The sequence below is a fragment of the Aquila chrysaetos genome (genome assembly GCF_900496995.4).
Source record: "Aquila chrysaetos chrysaetos chromosome W unlocalized genomic scaffold, bAquChr1.4 W_unloc_2, whole genome shotgun sequence".
Lineage (NCBI taxonomy): Eukaryota > Metazoa > Chordata > Aves > Accipitriformes > Accipitridae > Aquila > Aquila chrysaetos.
In genome coordinates this window covers 2,570,318-2,586,151 of record NW_024470322.1, presented here as the reverse complement: position 1 = coordinate 2,586,151, position 15,834 = coordinate 2,570,318, and the positions used below count along the sequence as shown (strand labels likewise).

The 15,834-nt window shown below is 41.0% G+C and overlaps 1 protein-coding gene across 7 annotated transcripts in view; it reads right to left on the bottom strand.

Annotated features, from left to right (window-relative positions):
• Positions 1-855: 855 nt before the first annotated feature.
• Positions 856-15,834, bottom strand: part of LOC121232954 (E3 ubiquitin-protein ligase KCMF1-like) — a 71,819-nt gene continuing 56,840 nt past the window's right edge. For 4 of the 7 annotated variants that reach the window (XM_041121514.1, XM_041121512.1, XM_041121510.1 and 1 more), the window contains 5 exons: positions 11,838-11,939; positions 8,372-8,546; positions 3,544-3,573; positions 2,854-3,133; positions 856-1,478 (listed from right to left, as the gene is read on the bottom strand). In XM_041121514.1, the coding sequence (XP_040977448.1) occupies positions 1,226-1,478; positions 2,854-3,133; positions 3,544-3,573; positions 8,372-8,546; positions 11,838-11,939 (840 nt within the window). In that variant the 3' untranslated portion in view covers positions 856-1,225. The remainder of the gene's footprint in view (positions 1,479-2,853; positions 3,134-3,543; positions 3,574-8,371; positions 8,547-11,837; positions 11,940-15,834) is intronic. The other 3 variants (XM_041121516.1, XM_041121515.1, XM_041121513.1) reach the window with 1 other exon arrangement.

Here is a 15,834-nt window from a genome sequence, read left to right as displayed (position 1 = left end):
AACTAAAGCCTTGCTGTCCCTTGCTTTGGGGCCATTATAATAATCCATACAAAAAAACCTTATAGGATTAAGAGTATAGGCAAATATGTAGCATGACTCAGTTAAAAAGGCTTTATTTTTTGTCAGAAATATAACCCAAAACCCCAATAAATAAAGGTTGATAGGAAGTTAGCATTAAGAATTCAATTGTAACATATGGAGATATCTGGGAAGTCAAATCCTCAAGCTCTCCTGATACTAAGGAGTCTCTGCAAACTATGAAGCAAATACATAAATAACTCAAAATTATAAGGATTGTGAAGGCTTAGAACTAAGACAACATAATCAAGGTCACACCCCCCCCCCCCCGACAGTGAATATATGAATCATTTCCACCTAAATAAAGTATATTTAACACAAAAAGGAAAACTTTAAAGAAAGGTGAACAAAATTTGGTTTTGGGGCACACAGAAGCCCTTTGTAGTAGATTCCAGTAGTGGCCCTTGGTTTTTGTCTCCTACAGATGAATACAAAGTTCAATTCCACATGGATATGATGTCTAATAGGGCAACATAGTGGTCACAATATAGCAAAATGTCACACTCTGGAAGCAAAAATATAGCCCACTGCAGAGTTTGCATTAATACACAGGGAGAGCACATAAAAAGGTCATTGGTCATGTGTTACTCAAAGGCTACTTCATGGCCACAAACTGCTAGTGAGCATTAATCTTTTTTTTTTTTTTGTCACATTACCTTTGAATAATGGAAAAGCTTTAGGGTTTTATAGTTTTACTCCTTGTACTTACATTTTTTAAATGACAAGGTCACTAGAACTCATGCACGCTGCAAAAAAAAAAAAAAAATCATGCAGTAGTTAAGGTAAACCATCCAAGCAATTTTTATTCATTAATATTCATAAATACACACAGCAGCTTCATTAGAGATTTTTCTTTTTTTCCTCTTCAGTTTGAATGTGGAGTATTAGGAGAGCTTTTTGCACGTCGAGCTACAGGATGCAGAGCTTTTTTCTCCGCGCTGCAACCTATATTTACCTGCTAAAAGTAAAAATTGGTTAAGTGGAAATGATTATCGTATATATCTTTTCTCTCTTCCTTTGAATGTACACAATGTAACAAGAGTGACAGACCTGAAATTACAATCACCAAAACAAACCCAAGATAGTTGTTGTCCACTTTCATTGGCAAATACAGCACAGAGGACATTGTCTGCAAAGTGGGATGCCATCAAAGAGGAGGCTCATTTCCTTTATTATTCTCTTTTAAATTTAGGTTTTCTAAAGCAACATCTAGAGGCATAATATCTACACAGCCCATAGCACCAAAATCAGCAATTTCTCCCCGTTCATCCTCATCTGAGGAGGAACTTTCTTCCTGCATCAAAGTGGACAGTAGAAGCTCTTGAACAAACAAGCTGCGGTCTGCCCGTTCACTTTCCTTTGACTGACGCTCTGCTTCTGACATCTTAGGATCATTCAACCTGCATACCATCACAGAAAGAGAGAAGATAGGCTTAGTAGTATCATCAACAAAATGGGCTTTCCCTAATTGCCTAAACAGCTGGACTGACGCATGCTGAATAACATCTGAAAGCCATTCCTTTGAGAAACAACCTAGGTACTGCTGCACTTCTTTTGACATGTACAGGTCTGACAATACCTGGCACTCCTGATGCAAGAATACAGACATTTAACAAACTTATTCCTAGATGCTTCAAAAAAAACTTCATAGAAGTAGATTCTAAGACTGAAGAAAAAAAATAGCTATTTCTGAAGTTTCTTTCCCTTCAGAGCGGTTTTCATTTAAGGGGTGTTAAAACTCTCTAGTCATCCCTTAAGTGCTCATTTTGTCCCCAGGACAACTTCTAAATGCAAGCATGACACAAAATACATTACTACACACATAATGCCCAGAGATTCCCAAAGCACAGTACATCATTCACTTCACTTATCAGTGCATGCACCATCACCTAATAGAAGCAAGGAAATTGCTTGCTCCAGTTGTATCCTAGCTCACGAGATCAGTGACTGACATTTGCAGATACTTTCATTAAAGTTATTATTTTCAAAAAGTTTTGGATTGAGATATTATGACAAGTTTTGATAAAAATCAGCATGACAGCAATAACTTGTCCCGACCTAGGTTTCTAGACACAGAAACTGTTTAAATGCCTGTGCTCTTTCTCAACATGTAATTGAAAAACACACACACACACACACCCTTGAATCCAGAAAATCAATATTCTAAACCTCCGAAAAGAGCTGGAACGAGAGTGGGCAACTATTCTATAGCAGAATGGACTAGATGATCATTGTAGGTCCCTTCCAACTGAACTATTCTATTCTATAGAACTCTAGGATCTAAGTATACCTTCTGAAACAGATATATATTCTGCTTATTAATAGCACATTCCTTATTTGCTTTTTTCATCCAAGATACTTTATATACAAACCTCTATTCAACCTTCAGCCTCCATTAAAGATTCATTTCCTATTAAATAAAACTGCCTTTTAACTTCTGTCCCCTCGCATTATCAGCATAAAAGTTTGAAACATATTATTGTAAAGGCTCTTGTTTTATCAGAAGTAGTAGGGTAAAGAAGCACAGTTTACCAAAGTAATATCCCTTATGTTTCTCTTCAAATTGAGAAACAGCGAGTAATATTTATTCATTGCCTAAGAACAAATACACAGCAGGGTTGAAAAGGAGATGTTACAAATGCAAACAAAAGCATAGTATCTCAACTACAAACTTCATTAGGGATCTGGCAGAAGAAGTTTCACTGGACTCTATGTCCATAACAAGACCAAGGAAAACAGAAATGGCAGAAGAGTTAAAACCACAGAACAAGTTACCTTGTAAGAAGAAACTGGGAATTCTGTATAGTCTGCTGATTGTTTTCTATGTTAGATGTATTGGTTGATGCTATAGATTGTGCAAGAGTGGTTGGGATGTTGCTTGTGTTAGTGCGTCTAGTTGCATTGCGTGCAGTCTCCAGTTGTTGTCTTGCTGCCTGTGCATGCTGTCGCTCCAACTGCAGTTGCATCTGCAGCTGCTGTAACTGAGAAGCAGAAGGGCCAGAAGAATTGAGCTGCCCTGCAGAACGTCTCACGCCTGATAACTGAGATAAAAGCTCTGCCAGAAAAGAGAAAAGTTTCTACAGTGAAATCTGCTTAAATATATATCACACAACAGCATAAATATTTCCTGAACACCAGTATATCAATTCCTTTGCTTTCTAAAACCTTTCATCAAAGAAATTAATGAACAAATCATATTGATTTGAAAAGCTTCATGGGCTATCCGTTACAAGAATCCCATATCTCAAAGTCCATAGGGTAAGGAAGATTAAGAATCATCTAGAGTAAAGAACTGTGCGTAAATAAGAGGGTTAAAGCTTAAAGCTTTTTAAACCAATAAGAGTTAACCTATGGGGAATACCATATAAGCAATATCCTGTGCAACAATTCTCTAAAATTTTATCTTCAAGTCAAAATAGTTATTGACTAAGAAATCACTTCAATTCTGACTTCAGTTGGTGGTACCTTCAATGCATATTCCAGAGGGAAGCTGTGCTGCAGAAAAGACAAATATTACAGCATCATTTCAGACATTTTTAGAAAATATTCAGTTCAGAAAGGTTTTTCAAATGTTGTATTATATGAAAAATATTTGACCACAGCAGGGCTTTTTTGTGAGACTTTCAACCTCTGCTGGAAAGAGATAAATTCTAACAATAAAAAAATTAAATAAATAAGTCAAGCCTGGATTCCTTTCCTCCAGAGTTCAAGGCTGTGACAAATTCTGTCCATGCTAAGCATTTCCCAAAATAAATGTTAATAATAAGTTATTGCTCAGTGATTTACTACAGATTATATTCCACACAAAGTTGTGAGTACTACTTTGTTGTGTTTGATGCAAGGAGGGCAGTAGTAGTAGATTATTTTTTTCCCCTATCCATCCAACCCTCATTAAAGCTGCAAGTTGTTATTACAGGTCATAAAAATTTTCCTTCCATCTTACTTTCAAGATATAATCCTTTGAAACTAGGCTTTTCTTAGGGGAATAAAGCACAATACAGTAGCTCTTTGCATCAGGAACGCTTGGAATGCCAACAGTTAATGCTTAAGTCACTTTTAATCAGCACAGCTAATCATATCAAGATTAACTGCCAATAATATTTTATTTCACTAATTACTGATAACCACCACAAGGAGAAAAATAAATAAATAATGTTTACAGGTCTGTTATAAGCACAAATTCTAACTTCTGGTAGTATGTACTAATTATTACTCCAATACAAAGGAAGACTTATAAATAACACTGCCAGGTAAGACATGTATTTTTCCTCACTGTTTGTAAGATCACTTTGAGTACAGCTTAACAGAACCTTGGTAGCAGATGTGAATTTGAGACACAGGCTTGGCATGACACAGACACTCAGCCAGGCTGCACTACATTCTCTGGACACAAAAAATATATTACTTTCACCAAAAAAAAAAAAAAAAAAAAAAAAAAAGATGACAGACAAGACTCAAAGGAATATTATTTTATTACACATGCTCCTAAATGGGAAGGCCTTGTGAGGCTGAAACAAACCAAGGCAGCCACTTCACATTTAACTCAGCTGAACTAACACCCGCCATAACAGCAAGAGGAAGTCTTGCACTCCAGGACACAGGACACACAATCATCCTCCCTTCTTGCACCAACTTTAGTGCTTTGCAGATCCAAAACCTAACTTAACTCATTAAGATGACAGAAAATTTTTCATCCTCTTTTGCTGGCATATTTTTAGTAGTAGGAGTGCAGCCAGCAGGTCCCGGGAAGTGATTCTTCCCCTCTATTTGGCACTGGTGAAGCCACATCCAGAGTGCTGCGTCCAGTTTTAGGCTCCCCAAGACAAGACACACAAGGAAATAATGGAGCAAGTCCAGTGGAGGGCCACCAAGATGATCAAGATGCTGGAACATAGTGCATGAGGAAAGAGTGGGAGAACTGGGTTTGTTCAGCCTGGAAAAGAATACTTTGGAAGATACCTTATTGCTGTCTGAATCTACCCGATTAGAAGATACAGAGAAGACTAAGCTAGACTCTTCCCAGAGGCATACAGCAATAGGACAAGAGTCAGCGAAGGGAACATGGGAAATTCCAATTACATCCAAAGGGTTTTATTTTTTCATCCCCCCCACTCCCCCCTTTTAAAACATGAAGGTTTTTAAATACTAGAACAGGTTGCCCAGAGAGGTTGTAGGATCTCTGTCCTTGGAGGCATTCAAAACTCAACTGAATGAGGCCTTGAGCAACCTGATCAACCTGATCTAAATAGACCTCCTTTGAGAAAGGGTTTGGAAATAGACAACCTGCAGAGGTCAATTCCAAATGAAATTTTTCTATTATTTTTCTGCCATTTCAATAAGTTAAATCAGCTCACAGAGGGCCTGAAGAGCAGCCAGCACAACAGAGGCAAAGGAACTATGCCTATGGAAAGGGGGGGTGGGATGGGGTGTGGAGCTGCAGCATCCTCTTTCAAAAGCAATGCACTCTTAAAGTTGGTTCACTGCCTCTCAAGGAATCATAGCCTAACAATAAGAAGCTCCACTTTAAACATTCACGCCCATCCAGGAACTGAAGCAAAGGCAGATAATATCAGGAACTTATCTAAGTGCAGGAAGTTCTGAAGTTTCCCTGACACTTACCATCTTCCACTATACGAGTGTAAGATTGATGTCTTAAGATTTTACATTAGGACAAATTATAGCTCTCTTAAAAATCAACTTCTTGGCCAATTTTTATTTTTACATCTTTACAGAGAACTTATTCTTGAAAATCACAAAGTTGAAAAAATACTTACAGATTATATCTGTAAATCCTAAAAACATCCCTGTGTGATTGTTGGAAGTTAAAAATGAGACACCTTCCCCTTGAAAATTCTCCTAAACCTGACCAAAATATGACACAGAAATCAAAGAATGGTTTGGGTTGGAAGGGACCTTTAAAGATCATCTAGTCCAACCCCCCCTGCCATGGGCAGGGACATCTTTCACTAGATCAGGTTGCTCAAAGCCCCGTCCGACCTGACCTTGAACACTTCCAGGGATGGGGCATCCACAACTTCCCTGGGAAACCCATCCCAGTGTCTCACCACCCTCATCGTAAAAAAATTTCTTCCTTATGTCCAATCTAACCCTACACTCTTTTGGTTTAAAACCATTGCCCCTTGCCCTATCACAACAGGCCCTGATAAAAAAAAAAAAACCAACAACTTTGTCTTTCTTATAAGCCCCCCTTTATATATTGAAAGGCCAGAATAAGGTCTCCCTGGAGCCTTCTCTTCTCCAGGCTGAACAACCCCAACTCACTCAGCCTTTCTTCATAGGAGGGGTGTTCCAGCCCTCTGACCACTTTTGTGGTCCTCCTCTGGACCTGCTCTAACAGGTCCATGTCTTTATTGTACTGGGGACCCCAGAGCTGGATGCAGGAACGTGCACTTGGCCTTGTTGAACTTCATGAGGTTCCCATGGGCCCACTCCTCAAGCCTGCCAAGGTCCTTCTGGATGGCATCCCTTCCCTCTAGGGAATCAACTACACCACTCAGCTTGGTGTCATCCACAAACTTGCTGAGGATGCACTCAATCCCACTGTCTATGTCATTGATAAAGATATTAAATAGTACTGGTCCCAGTACAGACCCTTGAGGGACACCACTTGTTACTGGTTTCCACTTGGACATTGAGCCATTGACTGAAACTCTTTGGATGCAGCCATCCAGCCAATTCCTCATCCATCTAACAGTACTTCTGTCAAACCCATCTCTCTCCAATTTAGAGGCAAGAATGTTGTGAGGGGACTGTATCAAAGGCCTTACAGAAGTCCACGTAGATGACACCTGTAGCTCTTCCCTTGTCCACTGATGCAGTCACTCCATCGTAGAACACCACTAGATTAGTCGGACATGATTTGCCCTTGCTGAAGCCATGCTGGCTGTCTCTAATCACCTCCCTGCCTTCCGTATGCCTTGACATGTCTTCCAGGAGGATCTGTTCCATGATCTTACTGGGCACAGAGGTGAGGCTGACTGGTCGGTAGTTCCCAGGGTCCTCCTTTTTAAAAATGGGCGTGATGTTTCCCTTTTTCCAGTCACTGAGGGCTTCACCTGAGCGTCATGTCTTTTCAAATATGATGGAGAGTGGCTTGGCAACTATATCAGCCAATTCCCACAGGGCCCTGGGATGCATCTTCTCAGGTCCCATAGACTTATGTATGTTCAGGTTCCTCAGGTGGTCTCAAACCTGATCTTCTCTTACAGTGGGAGGGACTTTGCTCCCCCAGTCCCCACCCTGAGGTTCAGGGGCCTGAGATATGTGGGAAGAGAGATTACCACTGAAAACTGAGGCAAAAAATTGTTGAGCACCTCAGCCTTCTTCACATCCCCCAGCAGGATCAGAGCCTGCGAGCGTGATGCTTCCTGCAGTTGAAGTAAGAACACTTCATCAACAGGCTCCCCTTGATCACGTGGCCTGTAATAAACACCAGCCACAAGGTTTCCTTTGTTGGCTTGGCCCCTAATTTTTACCCATAAGCTCTTAACCTGCCCATCACTGGTTTTCAAAGACAGCTCTGTACAGTCAATCCTTTTTTTTTCCCCACATAGAGGGCAACCCCCCCCCACCCCTCCTTCCTTGCCTGTCCCTTCTGAGTAGCCTATAGCCATCATATGCAGAGCTCCAGTCATGCGATTTATCTCACCATGTTTCAGTGATAGCAATTAGATTATAGTTTTCCAGCTGCACAGTGGCTTCCAGCTCCTCCCGTTTGTTACTCATGCTGCTTGCATTGGTATAGAGGCACTTCAGCTGGGCTATCAGCCTTGTCACCTTTTTAGAGGAACGTGCCCAAATTCCTTTGAGGCTTTTCACAGGTGTTTCCCTGTTGGTTCCTAATACATCAGCAACCCCTGACTCTTGTCTGCTGCTCAAAACTCCATCCCCCACTAAATCTAGTTTAAAGCTCTCCTTACAAGTCTGGCCAGCTTGTTGGTGAAGACCCTCTTGCCCCACTTGGTCAGGTGAATCCCATCAGCTCCCAACAGACCCAGCTTCTCAAAGGTAGATCCATGATCATAGAAGCCAAAACCTTGAGTATAGCACCAGCCATGCAGCCAGGCATTCACCTGTTCAATTAATTTCCTCCTTCCTGAACCCCTTCCTCTGACTGGGAGGATAGAGAACACCACCTGTGCTCCAGATCCTTTTAACATTGCTCCAAGGGACATATAGTCTCTTTTAATGGTTCTAAGTTGCCTCGTTGCAGTGTTGTTGGACAAAGTCTATTTAAGGACTCTGAGCTAAAATCAGTGGTTACAGCTCTTACCAGCTATAGGATCCATGGTTTCTCTATTGCTTGGAGAATATGAACTCTGAGAAGATGAAAGCCCACCAGTGGAACTGCTAGTAAAGTGCATGTTTGATCTACGTGCACGGGGGCCTCCCAAACCCCGGCCTGGGTGAAACATTCTACGTACATGACGAACGCCACTAGATTCATCGTAACCAAGCAGTTAAGAAAAATCTTTTGCTATTAAGTATTAAACAGCAAGAACATTTACTAGGTGGAATAATCAGGCAGCACACTATTCCTCATTCATAAAACAATGATTCAACTTTATAAGCATAATACAATGATAGCTATGGTGCCAGTCAGGCCTATAGATCTGAACCCAAGGCACCCAGGGCTGCTTGCACCAAATTCATCTTTCCCAGGCTTTTTACCATGTCTAAAAAAATGTCAGGATGGATTTCCTGCCTTCTGGATCAAAGTTTTCTACTAGGTAATTTAAACTGATGATACATATTCAGCAGAACACATTACTCAATAGACGTAAGGATTTTAACATCAAAATTGGGAAAGAAGGGTATTTAAATACTGAAAATAATCTACAAAGTTTTATTGCCATTCTTACCAAGAGCACACAATAATTATTGCATTTTATACTTTTATCCAAGGAATTTCACCCACTCCAGTCTTCGAGAAATTGCAGGTCAACAGAGGATTCAGCACTTCTCTCATACCCCTTTGCTTCATCTTCCCTCTCTTTCTCCACACAAATTCCATTTGCTCCAATTATGAAAATGAGCCCTTTCACTTTATTTATTTCCCACATTTCTTAGATGTCTATAAAAGCTATGACTTGAAATATAAGCTTTTTCATACATACTAAGAGACTATCAGCAAAAAAAGATGATCTTTCCCAGAACAGTGTTAACATATGAGTTCTCCCAAGACAGTCTAGCTAAAGCTTCCTTTTATCTTAAGAGGCACTAGTGCAATTAACTACTAAGCTAGGAAATAATGTACTTGGACATATCTTATTTTTCCAATTTCTAAATTAGTAGCTTTAGCTCACCTTATCTCCAATTTTCTTATTTTTAAAAATAGCATGTTTATCACTTGTATAAAATCTATTCTTTTTATCAGACTGGTGCCCAATGTACTTATCCCACAATGTACGATTATGGTGTAGAATTCATTTCCTCATGATATCACCAAGTTCAGAAATTTAAGACTGAAAAATTATTAGACTTCTTTTGGCAAGTAAGAATATCCAGTTACTATAATAAATACTTTCAAGAAGAATTGACTCTTTCAAATCTATTATGCTATAGAGCATAAACCACTTCACTTGCAGGGTTTAGTGGGGGGGGAAAAGTCTCCCTTGGGACAGAATATAGTTGTCTAGCACAGATTGGTTTGTTCCTCCTTTGAATCTGTTGATACTGGTAGTGACAGAACATTGTCACTAATATTTTACTGATTGACTACTGCTCTCATGCAGTTTGGGAAGCTTTCCATAGCTACATCTGACAGAAAAATGCCCCCATTCTGGGATATTTTTTTTAAGTAAACTTGGAAATAATTAGAACGTCCTTAATATAAATCCTTTGAAAAATTCCAGCCTTGGTCTCATTTAGAAAAGGATTTTAGTAGCTTGCTAACTGCACTTTTCAAAGTGTTTTTAAGATAAAGAACATTATTGAAATACTAGTTAAGAGTATATTGATGTCTCACCCAACTATGCTGGGGTTAAAAAAGCATTTGGAACTCTTAACTCATTGCAAACATATACTGAAAACAACCAAGCTAGAACCATTTACACGGTGAAGACTAAAGTCACGTTTTAAACAGTAAAATAGTTGAAAATTGTTTAAGAAAGAAACTGGAATTTAAAGAGCTGTCCAGAGTCTCCAGGGATAAAGGTGATATCTTGCAGTGGCTGCATGGGATTCTTCACAAGAAATATGTCCAGCCATTTAAAACAGCTTAAAAACCCCTTCTAACTGCTACACAGAAGACAATATCCTTTCCTAAACTGCTAGCAACTGGGCAGGGGGAAATCTCTCCCCTTTTTTCTTCCTTTTAGTTTTAGCTGTCAGAAGACATGAAATAGCACCCAACATGGAACAGCTAGTCCAGAAAAATTTTCTCTGTCAAGTTTTGTGGACTTGGCAACACTGATCGCTAAAGCAACGCTGTACAGAAACTTCCACATGCATTTTCTATAGTTATTTATAACATAGTCCAATTTATAAAGCTCCCCCCCAACAGTTTTGTGATGACTGACACTGTGGCCTTACTCAGTAACTGAAAAGATTATTCTTATTTCTCCAGCTCTTACGTAGCTAGTAATAAACATACATTTCCCAATTAAAAGTTATCTGACATCACTGATGTGGGAGGGGGAGGAAAAGCTCCAGAAGTGTAAATTCTAATCCAACACCTCATCCACTTCAACAGGAAGTTAATTTCACTGTGTAATTGGGACTGATAATTTAAATGCTAACAAATTTAAATGTAAATACAGATCACAACCAAAGTGAAACCATTTCCTCCAATGTTGCTAGCAGTAGATATAATGAACTTGAGTTGTTAGACCTTTTTTTTTCTTTTAAGAAGCCCTGAACAAAAAAGGCACTAACAAATTACACTAGGAGTGTATTTTTTTAAATGAGATACAGAAAGATAAATAATTTATAGAGATCACTTAACGAGTTTTTCATGATGGCCTGTACTTCCATGAAGAGTAACTTCTGAAATTATGTTTTAGGTATTTGTGTAGCAAAAAACAAGCCACATCACTATTCTTAAGACCAAGTAATGCAAAAGAAAATTGTACTTAAAGTGCAAAGAAACTGACAGTTTGAGCTCTTCAGTCATTAAGAGTAGTTATATCACTACAATCTGCAGATAACTGAAAGACAGCCCTAATCCCTAGGAAGTCTCCTGATAGCTCTTCTAGTTATATCTTAAAAAAAGTCAATAAATAACAGGCTGAAACTACCCTATTGAAATACGGTGATAAAACTAATCAAACACTTAAAATCACTCAATTTCAAAGTTCAAAGCATTCTCTAACACATTTGCTTTTGGTGAAATTTACTGCTTTCAGTCTTGTAATTATCCGTAATACACTATTGCATCTGGATTGCTGCTTTCCCATACACAAAATGGCATCGGAACTAATGACCAAGAAGGGTAAAAACTGCAGTGCAGAAAGAAGCAGCTGGGTGTCAAAAACATCTTTAAAAGGTTTTGCTATCAGGAATAAAACAAAACCACACACCCACATTGTCAAGCTATACCTAAAGCCCATTCACAGTCTGATAGATATAAATATATATACATATAAAAAATTCATACATACAGATCCCCTATAACTAAACACCAATTCTAAAAAATAAGCAAAACTGATGTAGCCACTTGACTACAGAAGTCAAAACAAGTAGTTACAGCTATCATAAGGAACAGTCTATCCCTTTTCCCTCAACTTAAGAAAGGATATTAAATCTCTAGGAGCTCTGTGTTCCAGTGTAAGATGAGCTGCAAAGTCATCTGTGACATGATTAGGATCCCCTCCAGGTAATGCTGCACATATTGGACAGATCTGAAACAACAAAGTGAGAAAAAAAACAAACACAACTAACTTTACACAAATCACAAAACACATAATTCAGAGCTGATCACTTGACATGGATTCTTATACTTTAAATATCACATTCTAATCCTATATCTAAACAGCCACAGGTTTAAAACAGTAAATGTGTTCAAATGCAGCTGTTAATGTTAGTATCTTTTTAAGACCCACTTTTCCTTGTAATTATGCTTTTAATAATACCATGGAAACCAAAAAGTAAAATTTTCAAATCCTAGCTGCAATGTTTTGGCTTTCAAACTTGTCTTTATATGTCAATTCCAGCACAGACAGTAGGTCTGGTTACACAGGATTACTGCTTGTGTGTACCTGCATATGACATTATCAAGTTCATTTACTGCTCTTCATTCATCTCACCAGAGAAGTGTGGGAAGGAGAATGAAACCAGATGTGAATATTCATTAAAGTATCACCGCTGAGACCACCCACTGAGGTAACATGCAAATAGAGGTTTAGCAGAGAAGAGAAACTCCTACCAAGTATTTTGGGAGATGGCATTATAGTTTTGTTTTTTTCCTTAAGCCTAAACACACATTTTAAAAAAGTCTAGGGACACTTACTGCCATAGCAACCTTCATTTATTATTTTTATTTTTCCTCCCAATGACTTTGCATCCACCTGAGAGAAGTGTGCCTTAAAAGTCCTTTGCAACAGTTTTGCAGGCCAGATCACAGGTTAATAAGCCAGAAAGGAGAAACTTCCACACAGTATGTTAGGTCTTAACTACTCTTCCAGGGAGACCAACCTGGACTTTGCAACTAATAAGACTGTAAACTAGGGGGGAGACCCCTGACACCAGACTGGGAGGAATAAGGGAATCAATAGAACCATACAAACCGATAGAGACATACAAGGGGAAGGGAGAGCAGGGAGGAACAAAGAGGAGGGTAGACAGAAAGGGGTATAAAGTGGGCCGGTCACATATAAAACAGAGCTGGTCAGTATGTTTGTCTGGCTGAGCCCTGAGCCTGATCACCGCAGTCTGTCCTGTCTTCTTATATCTTCTTATTAAATCTTAACAATCTCTCTACATAATCTCACACTCTATCCCATGTGTGTGTATGCTGCAAGGACTAAGTGCCAGCTACTGGTGAGACCTGTGTATGTGTGAATGAAATTTGGTGCCAGCTACTGGAGTCAGACTGGGGCTGTAGGTGCCCCTGTGGCATCAGCTACTAAAACAAGTGAGGATCCCAGCAACAGTAGTTGGAGGGGCCATAGCTCTCTAGACCTAGGGCAGGTACTACAAACTTTGTGCCTGAGGTGCTAGCTACTGGGGGGGGGCTGTCATGAGAGGATTTGGTGCCAACTACTCCAGTCAGACCAGGGGTGCAGGCACCCCTGGCCTGTAGTGTCAGCTACTGGACTGAGCGAGGTCTTAACATCAGCTACTGGAACGAGTCGTGGTCTCTGCCTCCAGTCACTAGGGTGGGAATTGCATGTGTCCCAAAAACCAGCTAATGGGGGACTAGCATAAGTGAGGGGCCCAGCACTGGTGGCTGGAGCAAGACCACCAGTCACAGCCCATGTGGTGCCTGGTGCCAGCTGCTGGGGGAAAGGGGGGGGTGGATGGGTGTCTGCATCTTCCCCAAACCTGGTGTGCACGTGTACTGGCTACCAAACTTCAAGCTGGACCAGCTAATGAGTAGGGAGGAGCCTCAAGTCTAGGCAGGAGTATGAAGCAGGCAAGGGTCTGTGCTGGTATGCCCAGGGGGACTTGCGAATGTGAAGTGCCTGTGTGTATGTGTTTGCTAGTGAGCATCAAGCTCGACTAGCTGGCAAGTAGGAGACCTGTGAAGCAGGTAAGAGTGACTGGGATCCAGGCAGGGATACTGGACAGACAAAGGGGGCCATGCCAGTACTCGAGGGATCACAGTGAATGTGTGTGTGCTTGTGAATCTGGAGAGTATCATGTGTGTACCTTCACTAGCGACCTTCTATCTCTACCAGCTGAAGAGGAAGAAGGGGACTTGGCTACCTATACTTATGTTTTATGCAAGTCCTACATGTAGGTGCTGTTGAAAGCAGCACCGTGTCTGTGGTTATCTGTGTGATGGGCCATGTCAGTGTCTTCTGCGTGCATATGAGTCTCTGGAATACATACTCAGCTTCACTACTGGTTGAACCTGCAAATGAGAAAGTGGCAGCTGCATCCCTCAGCCTAGGCAGAGGCCCCAGGTCCCCGGGCTGGGCTTCAGCAGCTGAGCAGAAGGGAGTCCTGAGCTGGAGAAGGTGGCCACACTCTTAACATCCATTGAAATTAACAGATCACCATATTACTTTGAATGAAATCCAGGAGACAATTAAAAAGCCTTAAGCCAGTTAGGCTCCAAACATCACAACTGACTCAACAGTTTCTAGATCTGTTCTCTTATTACCACCACCACCTCCCCTATTTATACAAGTATACTGGTTTTGGCTGGGACAGAGTTAAATTTCTTCATAGTAGCCCATATAGTGCTATGCTTTGGCTTTGTGACCAAAAGAGCGTTGATAACACACCAGTGTTTTAGCTATTGCTGAACAGCTCTCACACAGCATCAAGACCTTTTCTGTCTCTCACGCTGCCCCAACAGCAGGTAGACTGGGGGTGTACAAGAAGTTGGGAGGAGGCACAGCTGATCCCAACTTACCGAAGGGATATTCCATACCATATGCTATCATGCTCATCAATAAAAACCACAGGGAAGAAAGAAGGGGGGGATGTTCAGAGTTATGGTGTTTTTCTTCTTAAGTAAACATTATGCATGATGGAGCCCTGCTTTCCCAGAGATGGCTAAACATCTGCCTGCCAATGGGAAGGGGTGAATGAATTGCTTATTTTACTTTGCTTGCATAGGCAGCTTTTACTTTCCCTATTAAACTGTCTTTATCTCAACCCACAAGTTTTTGCACTTTTACCCTTCTTATTCTCCCCCCATCCCACTAGGGGAAGGGGGGAAGTGAGCAAGCAGCTGTGTGGTGCTTAGTTGCCAGCCAGGGTTAAACCACGACCAGCATTTTTGGCACCCAACGTGGGGCTCAAAGGGTTTAAGATGACAGATTTGACCAGAGCATATTAGAGAGAACATATAATTCTTATAGCTGTTTAACTGTTGCTGACCACGATATTAAACTAATATCGAGAACAGATAAGTTATCTGATCTGTGCCATGCTCCCTTTTTTGCTGTACATGTTAAAGACTTTTTTGGCTTGAGAAAATACCAGAAGCTGCCCCCATGGCCGACAGTGCCAGTTCCAATCAGCTCCAAGAAAGACCCGCCCCTGGCCAAAGCTGAGCCAATCAGTGATTGTGGTAGCACCTCTGTGATAACATATTCAAGAAAGGGTAAAAAAAGCTGCACAGCAGCAGCTGTGAGAGAGGAGTGAGGAAATGCAAGAGAAACAACCCTGCAGACACCAAGGTCAGTGAAAAAGGAAGGGGAGGAGACACTCCAGGCAGCAGAGCAGAGATTCCCCTGCAGCCTGTGGAGAAGACCATGGTGATGCAGGTTGTCCCCCTGCAGCCCATGGAGGACCACATCAGACCACATATCCACACTACAGCCTGTGGAGGACCCCACACCAGAGCAGGTGGATGTGCCCTGAAGGAAGCTGCAGCCCATGGAGAGGAGCTCACTCAGGAGCAGTTTTGCTGGCAGGACTTGTGACCCTGTGGAAAGGACCCATGCAGGAGCAGTCTGTTCCTGAAGGACTGTACCCCATGGGAAGGACCCATGTTGGAGCAGTTCATGAAGGACTGTATCCCGTGGGAGGGACCCCACGCTGGAGCAGGGGAAGAGTGTGAGAAGGAAAGAGCAGGAGAGATGAAGAGTTATGAACTGACCGCAACCTCCATTCTCCATC